Raw genomic sequence first — 22,677 nt, 5'->3', positions numbered from 1 at the left:
TCCTCAGGACTTCAGAGCCAATTCCCCTACAAGTCATCTGACCAAACCAGCTGGAGAAATGGGCAAGCTGCACATGTAAATCCAACTGGATTTATGCTCTCTTCTCATTCAGTTCAAACTATTTCTGAAAGGCCATGATGAGCTTGAAATCAAAGTCCTTTAAGATGATTGCTAAGATGCTGTGAGGAGAGCACCCAGCATTAGCATCTGCAGCACGAAAGCCAGCAGATCAATTCTCAACCCAGCACTGTCTCGGGGTGACCATAGGAAGATCGTTCAGTCTCACTTTGCTGTGCAAATTTCCTCTCTCATTCTTGGTACAAACCATTCACTGGATATAATCTAAAATGCTGAACAATTTTTGTTCAATCAAAACAGCATTTTTTGGTAAATTTACCAGATTGCTCTCACCTTCGAATAGGACAATACACCACGGATCAATCTCTTTGCATCTTTTTGAATGTGAACCGTGAAATCATATGGATTTTCCCATGGACTGGTGTCCTGTGATTTAATTTGACAGTGTCTTGTTTGGGACAAGTTCCATTTGAAGCTGTCTGTGTGGCTGGAGAATGCACAACCTGTTTTCCTTGGGGCTTTGCTGGTGACTATTAAGGTGCAAGTTTGCACCAACCACTCCTCAAATGGGATGCAAATAGATGTGCTCACTTCCGTCATTGTCCCTTGCACAAAAGGAGCAGTTAGACATCTTTACAAACTGTTTAAAGTTAAACCCGTCCTATTTCCATATTCTTTACTTGGATCTGATTTCCTAAAACCGTACAGAAAGCTTTCTGGCAATTTCCTCTGCCAAAACACACCAGAAGGGTGGAAAACTTCACCTAACCCTGAGCATTCGTTTCCCACATTGAGACCTACCCCTGTATCTGCCCAAACTCCATCACAACCTGAAGGGTTTACAGGAGTATTTACCGAGGGTTGGGGGGAATAAAAGGAGGGGAGAGGGAAGGCGACTGGGACAAAGAGGGCTGAAGATACCCACAGACCACCTGTGCTCTAGCCGATGTGACAAGGAACACCCACAGAAGGGTCCATGTCCTTCCCCTCTGCAGCGCCGGGACGCTCTTTCTTTATCAGGAAGAACCCCCCAAAGCCCAGTCCAACATCTGGTCTCTATATGCTGCCATCTCTCCCTGCTGCCTCTCTCTCTTTTCTCTGCCTCCTGCCTTTTCAGGACAGGGACCACTTTTTCATCCTCTGCTCAGCGCCGAGCACCCCGGGGGCTTGTTGGCAGGAGCTGGGGTTTCTGGGGGCTCCCCAATACAAACAACAACAACCTTCAAAGTGCCTCTCCGCATGCAGCTGCTCCGAGGGCAGATTCAGGTTTCCCCCACCCCCTTCTCCCCATCCCTCCTTGCAACACCCACCTGGCAGCTACTTAAAAACAACCTTTGGGTTTTTCAGGTGTGTTGGAGGGATTTACCTGACATATCCTGCCCTTACACCCCCCCCTCCCCCCCCAGTTGAGTTGGATTTGATGGCAATACGAGTTAATCTAACAGTAAAACGCTCTGCAATTATTTGGCTCTAAGGCTTGGGTCCTTTCCCAGCTCTGACATACACACACACACACACACAAGTTCACTTCTCCAGCGAGGGAGCGGGCGATGCCGATGCCTCTCCTCTTCCTCCTCCTCCAGTCCGTCACGGAAGGGCTGGCTCTTCAGAGAGGCAGTTCCACCTCCTGCAACTTTCTCCCTGGCTGCTCTCAACCTGTGCTGCCGGAGTTCCAGCCAGCAAACCCCCTTCCTGCAGGGATTCCTCCGAGCCCGCTCTGGTTCACAAGCACCATGGACCCCCGGCAGCCGGCAAGGTGCTGCTGCGCGAGAGGATTCTCAGCCGTGAGAGCAGAGAGGCTGTAAACTCCAGGAGAGGTCTCTCTCCTGTTGCAACAGGTAAGGCACGCTGCTGTGGGAAGTTGAATGACTCAGGGAGCAGGCTGTACAGCATGGATGGAGGGAGGCATGGAGGATGCAGAGATTTAGTCATGAAACTGCTTCTGCATGTAACTTTTGCTGGAAACAGAGTTAATCTAAAGATACAGGTTTGGGATACAAAGGGAGAGCCTTTCATCTCTTTCTCCCTCCTGGGAGGCTGTAGAAATAGACAGGAAAATTTTCATCTGTATTTGCATCTGGTTGTAGCTGGGAAACTTTATCATGCTGCAGTCAGTTTGCACTACCTGGAGTGGGTTGGCTCCAGGTAGCAAAGGCAAAATCCACGCTGTTGAGCAAGGCAGGTGAGGAGGGACTGAATGGAGACACACTCCAGGTGTCTGAATGGGGCCAGATTTCTGCAGGGATCATGCTTGTGCTGGAGTCAATGGATGTGCTGCAGCAGGAGCAGTGATGGCGTCCGGCTGTAGGCTCAGTTGTTGGTACAACTGCCCTAACTGGGGTCAGGCAGTGCCGCTCCAAGTTCTGTCTCTATGTTCCCTATTAATCCAGCTGGGTATCCCTGAGTATAGCCAGGGTGTTGGTATTTCCCCAGCCTTCGCAAGAGCTCCTTGTCTGCCCTGGTCCCGCTCCACAACACGCAGAAGAGCCAGGGAGCTGGAGTGAGAGCCATCATCCTTGCTCCACATAGGAGCATGTACATAAAGGTGGATTTGCATCAGTGTAGCTTTGTCCACTATCTGGTGCCTGATGGCAAAATAACATGAGATCCCAGAGCAAATCCTATCCCAGTTCAGGGTATGCAGGAATGATCTCCAGCATGTGTGTGCAGCAATGAAAGACATGAAAATACAGGAGGGAGGGAGGCCTGGGCACTTGGAGCAAGCGGGGCCCTTCCAAAGAGCAGTTCCCAGCTAATCAGCCTCACAGGGGAATTAGAGGCAGAGCTGGTGGAGTGCAGCGCTCCAGAGGGGCAAAGATCAGCTGCCACAGGACAGGGGTTGGTTGCTTTGGACATAACTCAGGAGGAGCTGGTGCTCACTTGGGTTTGCTGCTGTGAAGGGCTGAGATTTACCAGGACTCATGGAAGCTGTGCGGTGGCCAGCGATCGGCAGGCTTTGCTGGGGCAGGCAGGGCTGTGCCAATGGGCTCCTCTTTGACCAGGGTGCCCCGGATCCAGGCAGGAGGACATGTAGCCTGCTGTGTCCACTGCTCTGGCACTCAGTGGCAAAAAGCAGGCATGGGATGCATACAGTGCTGCCACAGCTCTCCAGGCTGTCAGCTAGAGAGACCTGGGAGGTTATCGGAGCCTCAGGAGGGAAAGCAAACAGTCTGTATCGGGCTCCTGAGGAAGGCTGGGCTGTCTCGCTATTCGGGGAGGTAAAAATCACTGTGCTTGGTATTGTGCACCCTTATCATCCCCTAATGCTCAGCGCACCTCGCCTTATCGGAGCAGTTCAGGGACATCCGCCTGTCTGATAAGAGGTTGGGGTTCCTGAGGGTCTGAGCATGCAAGAGGTTTCTAACCAGCCAGGAGCTTCAGCCTCTCCTTCTCCCCATGTTCTTGTTGTACCTTAATGTGCTCTGTAATGTAGCAGAAGTGAGCTGAGGCGCCCTGCATGTGAAGGGATCTGCTCCTCTCCTGAGCCCTTCCCATAGCTACAGCTTGCAGCACGAATGCATTTCAAATCCTAACTCTCAGAAACCAGTGCGTCTCCCAGCCCGGCAAACAAACAAGCACCATTCATGTACGAAGGGAGAGTTCAAAGGAGGCGTAACACCTGGAATTAAACATCTGTTAGAAACTAATGCATTTTGCATCCTACGCTCCTGCCAACTGCTCCAAGGCAAGTCCTAGAGGATCGTTCCAGCTACCTCCGTGCTACAGAAATGGCATTCCCTGCTCTGCGCACCTCGCTTTGTGTTTTTGCCACGTGTGGAGTACTGAGTGCAGCTGCACCTTGAGCAGCAGTGAGCTTTCTTCTCTATCATGCAGAAGCATAAGAGAATTAAACACCCTCAACCTTTTTATTCCCTTTTAAACCGGGTTGGCAACACCGATGCTCCATTGTCTATTAGCGAGCTGATGTGCTGAGCAAGCCATTTTTCCTCTCAACCACACTTTTTCCTTGGCAAGGGGGCAGGTACTGGTTTATTAGCAAAGAAACTTTCCTAATTCTTGGAAGCAGGAGCTCCAGGGAGGGGCAGGCTGTGCGGGATGTTAGGAAGGTTTGTCGCTCAGAAATGAACAAGCAACAGGTTTGAAACAAACCAAAGGAAGTTTGGGTTTTTCTCCTTTTCCACACAGAGGGCATAATTAAATTCTAGAACACATCACCACAGGATATTGCAGAGGCCAAAAGTGTACTTGGCTTCAAACAAGGTTTCGATCCACTTGGGATGGATAGCTCCAGTGGAGGTGTTAAACACAACAGCCCAAGAAGGAGCCACCATGTACTTCCAATGATGCTGGAGAGTGGGAGAAGGAGCGCATTACGTGTGCCTTGTTCCTTATGTTACTCCTAAGCAATCAGAACTGGCCATTTGGGATGGCCAAGTGTGGCTATTTTGATGTATGTTGTGGGACTATTTTGGACTGAGCAGGTTGTACCTTTGATAGATGCTGTGACTCAGTCCGCCTGGGATATGCTGGTAATGCCATGAATAGACGCTCCATATGCTCAGGTTGACAGGGACACTGTGTGCCCAGCCTGCTATCTGGTTGTCTCAGGGGCTGCAAGCAGTACCCATGCACCCCTGCCTGTTCCACAGTGGTGTTGCAATGGTGAGAGCTTTCAGAAGTGTGTTTCCAGCAGACAGTCCAGAGCAGGAAGCAGCACCTTGTGCTGGGGGAATAGTGAGAGCCAAGGACACGCTGTGGCAATGAGGCCAGCCTGGGCAAACAAACATGCCTGTTTCGGGAGTTAATCTTTTCTCTGGTGAAACCTTGAGCTCCCCAGACCACGGGCTGGCTTTGCATCAGCGGTGGGTATAGCAGAAGGTGGGCTGCTGCAGGCAGGTTTCCCAAGGGCAGGCAGGTTTGGGAGCTGAAGGTTTTCTATCAGCTTGCAGGTATCCCTTTGATACAGGGGATTTCTGTGGCACGGCTACTGGCATCCCAACCAACCATCCTTTCACAAGGGAGGATCATTCCCTGAGCATCTCATTCATTCTCTGTCCTCTGTGTCCTTACACTGCCTCTGAACACAGAAGAGGGATGGGAAGGAGCAGCACAAGGCGGACAGATGGCAACAGAGTGAAGGAGGCTGTAGGCAGAGCAGAAAGCTGTTCTCCGTGCTCATCTTCAGGCACCAGAAGGGGAAGACCAGCAGGGTACTGGGCATGAGGGTGAGAAGATCTTCATATCAGTGCAGGGACAGGTCTGTGGGTGAATGAGAATTGCCTGGTAGGAGAGGAAACGGTGAGGGAGGAGGCACTGTGGCCAGGGCTGTGCTGCAGAGCAGAGAAGTCAAGAGGTCCATATCCTGCTGGGTGCCGGGGCTCCTTGCCTGCATCCAGCGGGGCACATGGGCCCTCACCCAGGCCTTCATGCCAAGATGCTCTTGGACTCCCTCCCAACAAATCTGACTGATCATAGGCTAACATGTATTCTACATGGAAGAGCAGAGGGGAGAGATTAAGCAGCTGTGTGGTACTTAGTTGCTGGCTGGGGTTTAAACCACAACATCCCCACAGGGAAGCACAGAAAGGGCATCGAAGGACTACCAGCACTCAGGTGATGTAGCCAGTGTTCTCATTGCAAACATCCAGGTTGAGTTAAGGTGTGGATGAGGACTCACAGGGTCAAAGAGCTCAGGGTTAGAGCCCCTTCAAACACTGGGCAGAGCTGGTCCCCTTGGGTGGGAGCTGAGGTCAGCCTGGGTCCACAGCTCTGGTGGGTCAGATGGGAATTTTCTGGGATCCCAGTAAAGATCTTGTAGGCTTTGCAGCACCTAAATAAACAGCTGTTTTGTGAGCAGCAGAACTCATGAAGCTTGGTTGCCTGGGGCACTCTCTCTTGTGTGGATTCTCTGATGTCTAATAATCGGGTTGGGCTCACATTAGAGCCTTTTCTTCCAGCTGGGAGTCCTAATTTGGATTTCTCTCCTCTCTCCTGATGCTTTTCACAAGCTTGTGCAAACCTAACTCCTTTCAAGTCTTTACCTATCTGGTTAAATTTGGATAAAACTGGCCAGTGAATCCTAGAGGCAGCAGGGAGGACTGATAAGGTGATCCCACACACCAGCTTCCCTCAGCAGTCTACAGACAGGGCAATGATTATCAATGCAAGACAATTTGCATCCCAAGCATGAGGAAAATGAGAAAGGCTCAGTATGATTTTTGGCAGGAGAAAGCAACCAAGAAAGAGCCCGGGATCCCTTGTGGACTCTCGCAGGCTGTGCTGATGGTCACGGCATACCTGCTGGGCCAGCTAGTTTGCAGTGACCGAGGTATGTGGCCTTTGGCACTAACAGCTTCCATGGGAGCTGAATCCCAGGGAGAGAGGTGCACAGTCCAAGCAGCAGCAGAGATGGGACATGCTCACATGGGGACTTTGCACGCTGCAGCAGATTCTTGTGCCAACATGTTTGGGGTCCTGCACTGTGGTGCCCAGCCCCTGGATCCCTTGCATCCTGCAATGTGAGCAGCTCCCACCGAGCCTCCTTACCTCCAAGCACTTCCCATCTCCAGCCCCAAGGGCTGTTTCTTTTCACAGGGAGCAGGTACCCCATTCTCAGAGCCACCAGTGGGATATGCTGTTTCCTCCCTGTCTCCTGGTTGCCCTACCTGCTGTGCTTGGCCAACGAGATAGTCACAGCCCTCCAACGCCTGCCTGGTTATCTGTGCAATGGCAGCTTCTGGATCACAGGCAGGATTTACCCCCTTGCTGCTGATAACTGGGGGGGCAGGAAGTGATCAGTGAGGAGGGAAAAGCAGCTGATCTTTTGGGGAGAAAGCAGAGGAAGGGGATTATAGGAACAATGCATGAGGATGCTTCCCCCTGCCCTTGGAACAAGGAAGTCAACCTCCCTGTCACACTTTTCTCTGTGACAGGAGCTAGCAGCAAGGCAGTGGGAACTGTACTCACCCCCCAGGCCTTCTCCCATAACCCCAGACCCCTACTGAGGGCTCCAAGTTCTGGAACAGAATTATTAACTCTTGCTCTAGAATGATGTTGCAATGGCGAGGCAGATAAAGATCACTGACCCTTATAACTCTATGGGGAATTCAAGCCTGTTCAAGTTCTTCTGTGCCTAACAGGCGAGCTCCAGAAAGCTTACAACAATGACAGAGAAATCTCAGCTATGTGACATACCTGAGCCAGGCTTAGGTGTTGGCAGCAATACAAAATCAGGCTCGCCCTGGCTTTGTCAGATCATGGAACAGAAATGCACATCACGGGTGGAAAGGCGACAAGAGAAAGTCTTTGGCTTCACGTACATGAAGCCTTGCTCATGGACAGAAGATGGCTCAGAGGTACTGATACATAGCGCCTGCTTGCTCCAGTGGAAGAGCAAACCAGGGCAGCAGGTAGAGCAGCTGGTGGAGGCCACCGTAAGATGTCCTGGAGGAATGTGCGTTTAGGGCCAGTTTGGATGTGAGCATCCAACTTGGGAACAACCGGCACAGTGACAAAGGTGGCAAAAGCATTCAGCTGTATGGGGAAAAGATGAGTTGGACATCAGTGTAATTAAAAACTTCCCAGCAACCTTCCCATGGGGAAGACCATCCCACTCTCTCCTCTCCCAGTCAGCTAACTCACATCTGGCACATCTGCCTTCACCTCTACAGGGGCAGTGTCCCACCATGCTCCTGCTATCATCCCTGAGCAGTGGTTCCAGCAGGACCCCTCATAGGTCCATGACCGTGACAGACTAGACCCAGGGAAAGCATTTTTTACCAGTGCCTGTAGCAGCACAGCCTGGCTAGAGAAAAAGGGTGTCCTAGCACCATGCCAGGTCCAGATTGCCCTACACAAGTCAATGACCCACAGGCTTCTCCCAAACTCCTTCCTGTTCCTCTCTGTTCCTCCAACACATCTTAGATGCTGCCAGCCCAAGTTCCCCAAGGTTAAAGCTGCCTAGCTGGCATATGATAAGAGAAGCATCTCAGTGGTTCTCATAGGACTGTATCCATTCTGCTCAGAGCCATATGTGTGATTTCCCTGCCATGCTGAGCAGCCCAAACAAGAGTCATTGCCCCACTCACCACCATGACACTCATTAACCCCATGGAAATTCATGGGATTAATGGAAATTCATGGGATTAATGGAAATTAATCCCATGAGCAGTTTCCCTGCAGCTGAGAAGCCCCTGGTACAGCCCACCCCATCACCACATAGACACTTTACCACCAGGAATGGAGTTGAACCATGAAATCATTTCACTGCAGGGTCCATGCTCTGCCCATGGGCCAGTCGCTGCGTGACAGCAGCAGCGTTTCCCAGGTCACTTGGAGCAAGGGTAGACCTCGGTTGTAAAAGGCACACGCTCCAGGTTTTACATGATCAGCCACCTTGCTCCAGGCTGTCCAGCAACTTGGAAACAACTTCCAAAGGTCTGTCCAAGCCATTCGGAGATGGGAAAGTGGAGATGGGGAAGGAACAGCCCAACTGCGCCCTGGTGGAATCTGCAAGTCCAGCAAAAAGCTGTACCCACACTAACACAGCCCCCAAGCAGGGTGGTGCAAAACACAGGTCTGCAGCACCAGCCCTAAGAAAACCATCCACAGACACTGGGAAACACTGAGACACTGAGAAAGGAAACATCATAACTTCAGGGGCTCTTTTCATTAGTTTTCTGGCTTTCTGAAGTACCTCCAGGATGTGTTTCTTGTTTTGCTGCAAAACCAATCAGAGACTGCACAACTGAATGCAGGAGGAGGATCTCCAAGGAAAGTGCTAGCTGCTAGTCTGGATTCAGCACCTCAGCCAAAGAAGCACTGACGAGGTGATGGGAACAGCTCAGTGCCATTGCTTGGGCAGGGACAGCAGAGAGGAGGGTAGATATCAGCCAAGCAGCCCAGCCTCCATGCAGGGTGTACATGGGTTATGTCAGTGCTGGGAATCAAAACATCTCACAGACACAGTTCAACACCTGTACAAGGAGTGTACTTTTTAATCTGTGACTTTCTAACATCAGAAACCCAGGGAATGTTTCCTGACCGATACTATTTGGCAAGCAACTGTACGGATACTGCCCCAGCTACAGCAGAACCCCTTCTGCTCAACTACCACCTAAGCTAGGAGAAGACAGAGCCCCAACTCCTGTTCACTTTCCCAAAGCCTTGTACCCACCATCTTACATGATTTATTTCCTTTGCTCTCTATTTCCCAGTGACCACTGAAATTCAGACCTACCATTAAACTTCCCTATCACTGATAATTCAACCAACCAAGTGCATCTCCATTCTCCTCCCCAGCTCTTACTGCAACAACAACACTGATGTGTTTGGGGGTGGTTTTGATCAGTACCTGTCCTGAGGAGAAACTGTTTCCTGTAGTGAAGAAAAAAAAAAGGAAGAAAAAGGGGAGGAGAGAGAAAGAAAGAGGAAGAAAGAGAGTTTGGGATGTGTGCTGATGAAAGAACAATAAGGGAAGAGTTGTCCTTATTTTCCCATTAAAAAAATGACTATTTTTTTCTCATCTTCTGATCTTGGAACTTTGGGCTAAACCCCCACCACAGCTAGCGAGGGGAATGCTGCTCTTGGTGCACTCAGCTCACTCTGTTTTGTGTTTTGGGTTTTTACTGCTTTTAAATGCTCCTCTTGAAGGGAATCAAAAGGTGGGGCTGGGGCCACACCTGCTTCCTGGCAGGCTGCAGCTCTTTTCTGCCATATTCGTGACAAACAGAGCAGCCTGCACATCACAGGAGACCCGATGAAGGACCCTCCAGAGGACCCTTCCCCATAACCATGCCCCAGCCGCACATCCCAAGAGAATGGAGTAGGTACCCTGCACCAATTCCCTCCAATCCCCCATCTCCACCACCTCCCCACGCACACACTTTGAAGCTCGATGTTATGTTCCTTCATTTCAAATCAACATATTTGGGCATGTCTTTGACAGAGGATCACAATTTGGATGTTAAATTTAGACACACACTTGGGCTCCGATTGGAGATAGACAGAGTGTTTACTCTCTTTGAGGTGAGTTTGCACCTACAGGGCTGAAAACAAAGCCCCTCAAGGCTCTCTGATCCTCGTTTGGTGATTAGAAGGGGAGGTTGAATCACCACATAATGATGCTCTGGTATTTCCCTCAGTCGGGAGCATGCCTTACCTTCCCCACTCCATCCCACCAATGGCCTTTCTCCAACATATCTGGCAGCCCCGAACTGAAGGGTATGTCCCTTGCCATGGGTTCCATGGATCACTCACTCTTTACTCTCAGCACAAAGCTCAGAAAAACAGGCAAAATATTTCTCTTAATCTCCATGAACAATCCATCACAGATGCAGTTGATTTCACCCAGTTTCAACATGAAGACCCTTGAACTCCATTGCAAGGACTCTTGAGCTTGGCAGCACTTCCCTCCTTGCCGGCCATCTTCATCTGAGATTTTAAGGGCTAGTAAATTGATTTTATGCTGATTTCATGTTATACACAGCTTGACAAGAGTCATAGAAACCCACCCCATCTCTACTGGTTCATTACTGTCATTTTCTGGGGCAATTCCAATGGGACTTTCTCTGGAGCTAAACCAAGGCAGTAGTTGAGCTGATTTCCCCCCTGTTCAGAGAGAACCGTGGCCAATTTTCCTGTTAAGCTTCACTACAGCCTTTGGAAATGTCCCAGTCCCACTTCTGGATGATTTTGCATTGTGAATGTAGTGTGAATGATCCCAGAAGCAGGAGCCAGAGCAGAGGCAGTAGAGTTATCTCCTGGGAGGTCTGTTACTTTTACTTTTACATTAAAGCCATGCTGGAAAAAGAGAAACAAGACATCCAGTGTGTCGTAGTTTCCCAGTGCAACCTACTGAAGAAGAAACTCCAGGCTACAAGCAATAGGTGATGATTTCTAGTCCTGGAGTGAGAATTTGCGGGCTCTCCTCAGGACACTCAACTATCATCAGGAAAACTCGTGAAGGACGCTAGTGTCAACAACCCTCTCCATTTTATTCTTTTATCAAAAGATAAAATAAGAGAGCGCAAACATGGGCTTGTGTGGAACTGCTCAAACAGCAGTAGGATTTCACTGCAATATTGATATATCAATTGTCCAAGCAGATGCACATGCAATAATAAAGGTGATTAAATAACACCTCAGAGCACAGGCAGTCTATGTCAGGGGACAAAACAGGCTCTCCTTGCTAATGTTAGGGCTTTGGGCATGGGTCCTGCCACAGAGAGAAGCTATTAGACTGTGAAAGCTGACAGTGATGCCTTCTAGAAAACTCTCCCAAAGTTTTGACTGTGCCTTTCAAAGTTTCAGACCATTTCCAGAGGAAATGAGGCTTCTGCCCCATGTGCATAGTTACTCTCTATCCCTCATAATAACTGCTGAAGCCATTGATTGCTTTCAGCCCAGCTTGTAATTGAGAGCAAGGCTCTCAGAAATATGAAGTCATGACAGGTTTTGCAAAGTAATTATCTGGACAGAGGAGTAAAACTCTGCTAATGCCCCCCCAGAGGAAAAATCAGCGATGTAAGTAAAGCCTTTCTTAGATGTCAGGAAATCTATAGGCAAGAGTGAGGTTAAGGACATTCCAGGAGAGTTTCAGAAGAAAGTTTGCATCTTGTTAAATGCCAGAAAACCTACTCCTTGCTCAAGGTTATCCTCCCATATTGAATTGCTGGTGCCCGAGAAGGTATGTGCTCTAGCTTCAGCTTTTCTTGTGGTTGTGAAGTTCATAACGTCTCTGCCTTGTGGGTTTTCTTATGTCTTATAAGAGATGAGTTCACATTGCCATTTCAGTACAATTCAATTAAAAAGTCAATTAGCCCAGATACAAAGCGATCGGCTTCATTAATTCTGCTGTTATGGAACAACACTGGTTTTTGTTGCTGTTTTATTCTGCTGTCTTATTCTGCTCTAAATTGCATGCGACTTTTCCTGCTCCACAGTCTAGCAGACACACGTGCACGCAGCACGCATACATCTTCTTTCCAGGTTCAGCAGTTGAAAATGTTGGAAGGGAGCAGCTCTAGGCAAGTCCCTACATGCTGCAAAGCTCCTAAACGCTGTTAAGTAACAAGCAGAGCTTTTAAGAACATGGTTTTCAACTTCTCAGAAGGAACCACATGCCTTTCTGGATCACCTAGCCCTGTCCTCCAAGATTTTCTTTCATTTGCTGTGCATTTGAGACTATGTTGTATTTCCTAGAGGTGAAATTCTGTCGTCGAAAAGAACGAGCCTGAATTTTGTCAAGTCCAAATTGAGTTGACTTCTCCATAAATTCTGGTAGTTTCAATTCAGCTTCCAACCATTTGTTTCCAAAAGTAATGACCAGAGCTCCCAGGATGGTTGGTATCTATGTACCAAGAGAAAAAGGATTTGCAGGAAGAATGAAATGTATTTATAGCTAATTAGATATCTCAGTGAGAGAACATGACACATATTGTTAGACAGACTCCAACAATTTGTCCCTAACATTCAACTTGACTTATAAATTGAACTAGTTCTGGCTTTTAAAGAGATGAGTCTTGAAAATGTGTCTGGAAAAACAAGTCTTCCCTGTTTCAATTAGGAATGTGCCAAGTGACTGGCAGGTACTTGATACGTAATTTAAATTCAAAAGAGGAAGAAACAGTTCTAGATAAAAATCTCCTGGGATATCTAGGGGAAATATATGCACCTATATTTAGCTTATCCCTGGTTTCAACCCCTAAATGCACACACAGCAGCACACACTTAGATTTTAAAAAGAATAGGCCTTGATCCTTTAACAAGCTCTGCAGAGCTCACTAATAAAGTTACATCCTTGTTAATCATGTATGGGCTCCCCAGTTCCTTCTTTGATACACCTTGTTCAGAGAGATAAATCATGGAGCTGCAGATGTTCAGGAGTCATCAGAGAAGGAAGCTGATGGCAGGTGGTCATGGATGGCAGATCCTCTGCAGGAATCCTGACCCTGGGGCTTTGCAGTGAGAAGGGAGGAATCAAAGAGATTACGCAATGGTTGAGGCTGACATGGTCAAAGTGTCTTGCTAGAAATACACTCTTTAAGCACAGAGGAGGCAGCTGGGGTCAGACCTGTGAATAAGAAGAACTTTACAGTACCTGGGATATAACTTGACTAGGACCTGAGCTAAAGGTGTCAAAAAGGCCACATTGTAGAGCTGGCCATTCAGAAGGAATTTGTACAACATAAGAGGGCATCTCTGCTGGGGAAGAACAGATTGCTGTAGCAGGGGGGAGAGGAAAGGGAAAACAAGCCATGGGGAGAGATATCAAATCACAGTTTGTATACCGACTCTTGAGAATACTTTGCAAGAACTTGTGTGGAGAGAGATATTAAGATGGGGAAGGGAGGATGGAGAAACAAAACAGACATGAGGTTTGGATTGCGCGTGGAGAGTTCAAATATGCCCTTTGACTGGGGAAAAGGCAGAATGAAAGGAGGGAGAGATCATTCGTCAGCCTGATCAGAGCATTTTGCATGGGTCTTCACATTTTTCTCTCTACAAGGGTAACAACTGAAGGAGAAAAAGTGAATAGATCTGAGCAAGCATGGAGATGTGGAGGGACAGATCTCTCACTGGGACAGATGGAAGAAGAGCTGAGCTAACAACTGTATCAACAAAGGCTGGGGTAGAGAGAGCAGGGAGGTGATGCTCAGCTCATGGGGACTTTTTGTCTAACACACTGCTCTTAATAAAAATTACCAATGCTCTTCCTTTGACATCTGCAGGACCCAAGGAGACACCACACCATGGAAGTCACTACCAGGAGGTACTTCCTGAGTTTTGCTGTTTTCCTGATGCACTGTGTGGTCCACAAGGCGAGCTGTGAGAAAGGCAAGACCTCCCCTCTGCACTTCACCCACTTCTTCTACAATGCCACCATCTATGAGAATTCAGCCCCCAAAACCTATGTGGAGAGCTACGTCAAAATGGGTATTTACAAGACAGACCCTGAATGGGACATCAGATACAGAATAGCCTCTGGAGATAACACTGGTCTCTTTAAAACAGAGGAGCACGTGATTGGGGATTTCTGCTTCTTGAGAATAAGAACCAGGAGCAGCAATACAGCACTTTTAAACCGGGAGGTCAAAGACAGTTATATGTTAATAATCAAGGCCACAGAGACCACCTTTGCTTATGAAGCCTGGGCCAAAGTCTTGATACACATTCTGGACAGAAATGACTTGAAACCTCTCTTTTCACCCCCCTCCTACAAAGTGTCCATTAGAGAAGACACTCCTCTGAAAACAGTGATCAGCACACTCAGTGCCACTGATGCTGATGCTGGCCAGAACGCCGAGTTCTACTATGCCCTCAACACCAAGTCTGACCTATTCACCGTCCACCCCACCACAGGAGCAGTTATGACCACAGGTAGGCTGAACAGCACCCATCGAGGCAGGCACCACCTACAGGTTTTGGCTGTGGACAGGATGAGAAAGATCACGGAGGGGAATGGCTTTGGGAACTTGGCTAGTCTCGTTATCCAAGTGGAACCATCTGCCAGGAAACCCCCCTCTATCTCCGCAGTGAAAGTGATACCACCTGACTCAGCTGAAGACTTTGTCTATGCAACTCTGTCTGTAGAAAGTGGTGACTCGGAAGCAGGGATAGATTCAGTTGATTTTGTGGATGGAGATCCAGGAAGACATTTCAAAGCCATCAAATCCTACTTTGGAAGCACTGAATTCATGATTGTGTCAACCAAAGAGATCAACTGGCTGCTTTACCCATTTGGCTTCAACCTCAGTCTGCAAGCCAAGGACAAGAGCAAGCCACCATTGTTCTCTTCTGTTAGAGTTATCCATATACCTCCCTCCAAGTATGTCTCTGCCAGGTTTGAGAAAGAAGTGTACCGGGTCCAGCTCAGTGAATTTTCCCCAGCTGGAAGCCAAGTTGTTATGGTAAAGATAACACCAGTCTTCCCAAATCTTAAATATGTTTTAAGACCTACTCCTGACAGCACAAGCTTTAAAATTAATCCTCACACTGGACTGATAACTACAGTCAGGGCAATGGACTTCCATGAGCAGTCTCATTTTAAACTTGAAGTTACAACTGTTAATAGTCACGCATCCACGTCTGTTCTCATTGACATCACTGACTGCAACAATCATGCTCCAAGTTTTAGTCAGTCTTCATACCATGGGGCCTTTGATGAAAATGTTCCTCCTGGTACCAGTGTATTAACAGTAAGGGCTACAGATGAAGATGAAGGAGATAACGGCTTTGTCACCTACACCATAGCCAATCAGAAATCGGTTCCCTTTGTCATTGACCCCTATTCTGGCATCATTTCCACCTCCAAGTCAATGGACTATGAGTTGATGCAGAGACGGTATCCTCTGCGAGTGTGGGCATCAGACTGGGGCTCGCCCTTCCGCCATGAAACAGAGGTGTATGTATCCCTCATGCTGAGCAATGTCAATGACAACGCTCCAGTGTTTGAGAAGGCAAGCTGCAGTGGCACCATCCCACGGGACTTTCCCATTGGGAACACTGTGGCCACAGTCTCTGCAATTGACAGTGATGAGCTGCAGCATATCAAATATGAAATCAAGTCTGGTAATGAGTTACAGCATTTTGAACTGAATCCCATCTCTGGAGTAATATCCCTTAGAATATCTCTGAAAGATCTTCCTTCTGAACAGCCACTTTTCTACTCTTTGAAAATCACTGCAACAGATGGAGAGAACTACGCTTTGCCAACATCTGTAAATATCACTGTGGTCAACCAAGGTCTCCCTGTCAAAATGCAATGTGAAGAAACAGGAGTCTTGAAACAGCTGACAGAAACTATCATACACTCCATTGAGTCTCAGTCTCAAGGCCATGGGCAGGATGATGAAACATCTCTGAACTTGCACCTTATAAACCATAACGCTCCAAAGTTTGATGATAGCTTTCCACGATCCATTGATATCATAGAGACTGTTCCCATCAACTCAACCATTGCTGACCTTTCAGCTACTGATTCTGATACTGGTTTTAATGGTAAACTGGTCTATGTAATCTCAGATGGAAATGATGACAGTTGCTTTACCATTGACCTAGAACTCGGTCTCCTTCAAATCCTTTCTCCCCTAGATCATGAAAGAACCAGCTTCTACATTCTTAACATTACTGTATATGACCTTGGCACACCACAAAAATCATCTTGGAAACTTTTGGCTGTGAATGTGTTGGATACCAATGATAACACTCCTAAATTTCCACAAGGTGCCTACTGGGTAGCAATACCAGAACATGTAGCAACAGGGACAACAATAGCTCAACTGAAAGCAGAAGATGCTGATACAGACGACAATGGAAGAGTAAAATATTCTCTCCTAACGCCCACTGATAAGTTTGCCATTAACAGTGTCACTGGGGAAGTGACAGTTACAGGTGCCCTGGACAGAGAATTGTGGCCTTGCTATGTGCTGAAAATAGAAGCTAGGGACCAGCCCAAGACAGGATACCAGCTATTCTCTGTTACGGATCTCACTGTGACTCTGGAGGATGTAAATGACAACACCCCACAATGCCTCCCAGTCCTCAACAGTGTGAAAGTCCCAGAGGACCTGCCCGTTGGAACCATTCTCCTGTTTCTGGAGGCTTTTGACTCAGATGCTGGTTCTGGGGGTGAGGTGAAGTACAACCTCATTAATGATGAGGAGATGATGTTTCATGTGGATAAGCTGACCGGGGCACTCCGGTTGGAGAAGGAGCTGGACTATGAGAAGAAGGACTCTTACAATCTAACCGTGCAGGTCAGTGATGGTGGAAAACCCTTCTCTCGCTCTTCCCTCTGCCATCTGGAAGTGAACATCATTGATGTCAACGAGAACTTGCACCCACCACGCTTTGCCTCCTTTGTCTTCAAAGGCTGGGTGCAGGAGAACAGCCCTGAGGGCACATCAGTGATGATGGTCACAGCAAAAGATATCGATAAGGGGAAAGATGGAGAAGTTCAATATTTCCTCCGAGAGGGCACTGGCCTGTCTGTCTTCCGCATTGAAAAGGACACAGGTAATGACAACTTAGTTTAATGATGTACCTTAAAGGCTTAAACTATATGCTGTGTTTGGCTTTTTGACCCAACAGAACAAAGTTCTATGCATTCAAATCCTTCTTGCTTGTGCAGGGATATACAATGTGCATCCCTGTATCTGGGGAGAAGCAAGCAGGGCTTGTCTCCCTAAAAAAATGGAAAATCAGTGTCTATCTTCCCACAGAATACCAAGGTCTTCCCTTTCACTTGTGTACCAAATGACCCTCAACACAAGCAAACTCCCTCTCTTCCACACAATTTCACAACCTTATAAAGTTGGTGCCAGAGCTTATATCCGCAACAAAGACAGGGAAACAGACTGGTCTGGCATTGAGGACAAAGTGGTCTGGGTTCCTTAAATCCCTCACAAGCACTTTCTGTCATTTTTCTAGGCACCATCCGGACCATAGGACCACTTGACCGAGAAGGAGCATCTCACTACTGGCTGACGGTGCTGGCTCTTGACCTGGGAACAGTTCCTCTGAGTTCTGTGACTGAAATCTATATTGAAGTCACTGATACCAATGACAACCCACCTCAGATGTCTAGACCTGTCTTCTATGCATCTGTAATGGAGAATTCCCCACCAAACACGTCTGTCCTTCAGCTTGATGCCTTAGATCCGGACTCTAGCTCAGAGGGAAAACTGACTTTTCATATCCTAACTGGAAATCCTCAAGGACTCTTCACCATTAACCTCATTACAGGTAAGTCTGACACAACTCAGCATCTGTTTTTGAGGTTTCCAAGTGCCCAGAGGATGTTACATATTCAATATGAACAGCCCACACAGCTGCCTTTGTCACACCTTCCTTCAACAGCAAAAGTCCCAGTATCCAAATACACTGTCTGGAGAGGCTAAGGATTGAAAGCCTCAACCTTAGGGATGCTATTTGCCTCCAGATGGCTTTTAGAATGACATAAATGTTCTCCTTTCAAAGCCCTAAGCAGAACCAAGCAGTCACTTTTAATCTTCCCCTTTATAAACAACTGCCCTATTGCAGAGCCTGTGCCAGGAAACACCCTCTTGGAGGTGACTATCTGCTCCAGAGACAGACCAAGCCAGGATTAATAAAAATGAATCCCACTGTGTTTAAAGGCTCCACCCATTCTCCAGCACTATTAATGCACTAAGTGCAGTAAGCCTCTTGTGCCATCTTCCTAGACTGTATCTTTCATCTGAGGATTAATTAGCAGATCTTTCAGAGCCATCAAAAACCGGCTGATGTTTTGTGTAAACAGCTTCCTCAAACTATCCTAGCTGGGCTGACATTGGGCCAGTCTGGCAAGGAAAGCTATGCCAAGCCCTTCATGCCATCAGCTCCTTGGAGAAAGAAGGGAAGGCACAGAGCCTGAGTATGGGAGAGGATTAATTGCATGACTTTGATCTCCTGTGGATGATAAAAGCAGTTCACCTACTGCAGCGGGATAAAAGCCTGCTCTCAGATGAGAAAGGAGCTGGATGTATTGAACAAGGCTAGTGCATTCTCAATTATGTGTTACTTGTGGTGTAGTGACCCTGGCAGTCCTTTACAGCTGGCCGGGAGGAGGATGTTTAGAAAGACATTATTACACTGAAACACTGGCATCCTTTTGGTTGCAAGAGATTCACAGGGTGTCTCTACATGGTACCATGTAGATAAATCTGGAGATGTCGCCTGTGACCACTGCTACCCCCAGCTGTAGTGATATACAGTGTCAGAAGCTTTTTAGCCAGGTCAGGGCGTTGCTTTCCATACAACATTCCCACATAGTCCAAACAGCTATGCACAACTCAGCTCCATGGACAGCTTGCACAAATGTAAGGTCCCATGTCTTCAGAGGCCCTATTTTAGAAAACCACTGCCTTGTCAATGGGATGTGGAGCAGTAACAGCTATGAGGACACCAGCTAGCTGCCCTCATCTGCTGGGCTCCAGCTTGCACCCATGGACCCTGCAGGAAATTCAGCCCTCTCTATGCTGCAGGCAGCAGGCAAACCTTTCACCCCAGTGTGAGTGCAGCCCTACAAAGCCACACTCCAAAGCTGTCCTGTTTTACTGTAAAATAAATAACACTGGCAAAATCTGAACATTTGCTAATGAAAAACCTCACCTCTAAGCCAACTCTTCTGTTCCCATTTTAGACAAAAACCAGCTCTCTCATGAGTTATCTCCTATCCATCTCTCTTTATAGGCAATCAATTTGCATATGAAGAGTGATGAGTTTGTCAGTCCCATGAGCTGATCTTATCTCTTGGACAGTTGCTGGAGGTCTCTTTAAACCCTCCGCTTGGAGGTTGTTTAAGGACCTGCTTCCAAGCCTGATGAGGAGTCAGTTATCCGTAGTTTTCCTTGCATGTCACCCAAAAGAATGAATGATTACCTGCAAACATTGGCATAAACTGAGCAGTTTATATCCTCATGCTCACAGGATCTAAAGAGAAGTCATCTGCTACTGCTGCCAGAAAGAATATCACAGCTTATCTAGATTTCAGGGCTGTAGGCAGCTTGTTGGAAACCCTGTGATGTTTTCAATCTGCAGACAAGGGCATGCTAGCTGCTCCATTAAGTAGAACAAAAATATAATCTTTGGTGTCAGCCTGGTACTGCAGCATTGGAAGATGAACTGCGGGACTTTCAGTTCGCAGTCATTCACATCAGTGTACTCTTGTACTCAAAACAGGGTTATCGCAGTGCAGTGCAAGCCAATTGACTTACATTTGAACAAGAGAAGAGAGAAAACACTGCAAGTATTTGAGCACTGCAGTGCTACTAAATCACTGATTTTTACTGGATTTTTAGCTGGGATACGAACTTTGTTTTTCGAACGCAATAAATGTGTCTCTTCTTTCACTGCCTAGAGGAAATGATCACAAAAAGACCCAGAAACATTTCAGTCCTCGAAATGCCAGAGATCTATATGATCCAGATTGCCAATACTCCTCCTGTGGTCAATCCCAAATCCTATGATAGCAAAAAGGTTGTGAGCAGACAGAGCTGCTTATCCGCGATGAAGCTGAATCCCTGTCCCATTATTCAGTGATAAAACTTGAGGTTTCAAGAGGAAACCGCAGAGCAGAGGCTGCTGATCTTGGTCACACAATGTGAGCAAAGGACAGGATACTCTGCATATGTCAAGAGTTCCTTCAGGACCCAGATCAGAAGGAAGGCTCCTAAAGGCAGACAAGGCTGTGATCCAGACCTCTCCTTTCTTCTATACCACACTATGACCAAAAGACAAATAAGTCACACTGGCATTGAAATAAGCCAGAGCACAGGAGGGCCAGAGTTCAGTCCAAGTCTTTCCTAGGCAGGGCACTCCTGGCAGGGGGAGAGAAGGAGGAAGCTTGTTCTGATCCTGTGCGCTAATAGGAATTAAGGTCCTATTTACTGTTACAACAGGCACGTCTATACCCAGAATAACCCCACAGAATAGCCCTGGATAATTATTCAGGGCACAGTGCCACACTATTCCAAGTAACATATTTCTGGTCCTGGAGTCAGCTTGTTCTGTGTTTAAGCCAGTATCTCACAACACAGGGGTGGATTGGCCAGTGGAGACATAACCAGCAAGGCCCCTTGACTTCTCCTCCTGAGACCTTGCAGGGTAGACACGGATGGCTGTGATAACTGTCCTGCAACAGGGTTTGGCTCCTCTGGCATCCCTGAGCTGCCACAGAAGGGCTCCAAGCTCTTCCAGCTCTCAGTTCCTTAAAGAGGGTGGAGAAAAAGAGGGAAAATAAATGAAAGGATAATAAGAGGGAATAAAACTGTGCAGTGAGATGAAAGCCTTCTGCCATCGGCAATGGAATCTCTCCAGCCCTGCCTGGCAGCTGGTGCAGAGCAGTGTTTGTGGGAGACAGAGAGATAGGTAGATACATGGAGAGATGGGCAGATAGCAGAGTTTAGGGTATTCTTTTGCTTGAAAGGATTTCAGCTTGTTTTGCACAGGATTTGCAGTCTCTGATGTGAAGGGGGATTCCAATGGAGAGAGGATGGATAGGAATTGTGAGGCTGTGGCAGGAGGAGCCAGGATGAAGCCATTTATCCCTCTGAAAGGCTGCTTGGAGAATCTGTTTACCTTGGACTTTTCATCTCCAGCCCTTACCTAGTGCTTGTTCTTCTGGTGCTTCTCTGCTTTGTCAGTGTCCTTGGGGTTCCCCAGGATGCTTGTGGTTCCCTGCATTTCTCTGCATGGAAGGACATCCAGGCACAGCCTGCTCTATAAGTCTGAGGGGTGGTTTCACTGCCAGCATACCACAGGCTCTAGCTGATCATGAAGTAGTGCAAAGCAGGGTCAGAACAAGAGAGGAAGTAGAAAAGAGAAGCTGAAATGGAAGCAACAGTGAGACAGCAGAAAGAGGACTTCAGGAGAACAACCTCTTCCCTTCTCAGGTCCTGTGAAAGCCCCAGTGCCTGCAAACCTGATTCTGGCTATTTTAACTATCTTAGATTTTCCTCCCTGCAGCAAGGGCAGGGGGCCAGCAACCTCCACCCCAGCCCTACTCTTGCCAGCAGAAGTTATTATTATTTTTCTGTTCCCTGAAAACAATGCACTGTTAATTTTGCTGCTCCTGTTCCAACATGACCGGCTTTCCTCTCTCCCCTCTCCAGGCAGCAAGCGGGAGCATTGCAGACAATCCTTTCCCATTGCTGTGCGTAGATAGGCTGCCAGAGCAGAGTTTGTGCCTGTCTGTACGCAAGCAACAGAAGGTTTCTGGATCTTCAGGTGAAGGCAGAGCTTGGCTAATCGGCCAAGTACAATTAGGACCTTTGATGGTTTTGTTCAGTCTCTATAGGATTCAGCAGAAACCTTTAAGACCATATACAAGAACACAAATAGAGGACACGCACTTGATCCCAAGTCCCATGGGATGGGCTGGCTGATGTTTTCCAGAGGGGTGTGGGCTGTACTGATAACTCACACATATGCCCACACAAAACACTCTGGTTAAAAACTAAATTTTCCCAGCTCCCTGTAAGGGGCATCAGAAAGAACCGAGGAACAGTTTCCCTAGGCCATGAAAGCTGACTGCTGTTGTCCTTTAATAACAGTTTCCCATTCTGGCCCTCTGGCTTCACAGGGTGTATTTCCAAGCAGCAACAAATAGAAATGGGCATTAACTCCAGCTGGCCTCTCTCGAGCACCATGTCCAATTCCCGTCTCCCTGTCTGGGGATGCTTGGCTGCCGTGTGAACACTGCTGCAGTTTGTGCCTCTTGGCAGCCACACAGCACCACGGCTCCGTACGGGAATTACAGTGATTAACTGTTAACCACAAGAGCTTTCTGGTCTCAAGGCAGAGCGGTAACTGGCTCTGGAGAGGGGAACTGGGAGCCATGGTTGGACACATGGGAAGGGACAGAGGGGGTTTGCCAGGGGTCAGGAGGAGAAGCCAACCCTTTGACCTGTGGCTCAACAGATATGAAGCTAAACCCAGAAATGCCATCTGGAAAGGCTCCTAACTGGGATATGGGACCTATGATAGGGAGTAGAGTCAGCTTATACTCCCCAGGAGATCTGAGCATCTTCAGTGGCACAGACACTGAAGACAACCATTAATGTCCATTCACCTCCCTTCACCACAGTCATTCTTCTCCAGCTCTAGAAAACTCAGCTA

At 47.8% G+C, this 22,677-nt stretch overlaps 1 protein-coding gene across 1 annotated transcript in view; it reads left to right on the top strand.

Moving 5' to 3' along the window:
• FAT2 (FAT atypical cadherin 2) overlaps positions 1-22,677 on the top strand; it is a 61,087-nt gene that overhangs the window by 2,054 nt on the left and 36,356 nt on the right. Inside the window, exons 2-4 of the mRNA XM_034066673.1 lie at positions 1,868-1,916; positions 13,770-17,055; positions 17,470-17,784. Coding sequence (XP_033922564.1) covers positions 13,791-17,055; positions 17,470-17,784 — 3,580 coding nt within the window. The 5' untranslated portion in view covers positions 1,868-1,916; positions 13,770-13,790. The remainder of the gene's footprint in view (positions 1-1,867; positions 1,917-13,769; positions 17,056-17,469; positions 17,785-22,677) is intronic.

The sequence above is a fragment of the Melopsittacus undulatus genome, chromosome 10 (genome assembly GCF_012275295.1).
Source record: "Melopsittacus undulatus isolate bMelUnd1 chromosome 10, bMelUnd1.mat.Z, whole genome shotgun sequence".
Classification (NCBI taxonomy): Eukaryota; Metazoa; Chordata; class Aves; order Psittaciformes; family Psittaculidae; genus Melopsittacus; species Melopsittacus undulatus.
This window is presented reverse-complemented; position numbering and strand designations above follow the sequence as displayed.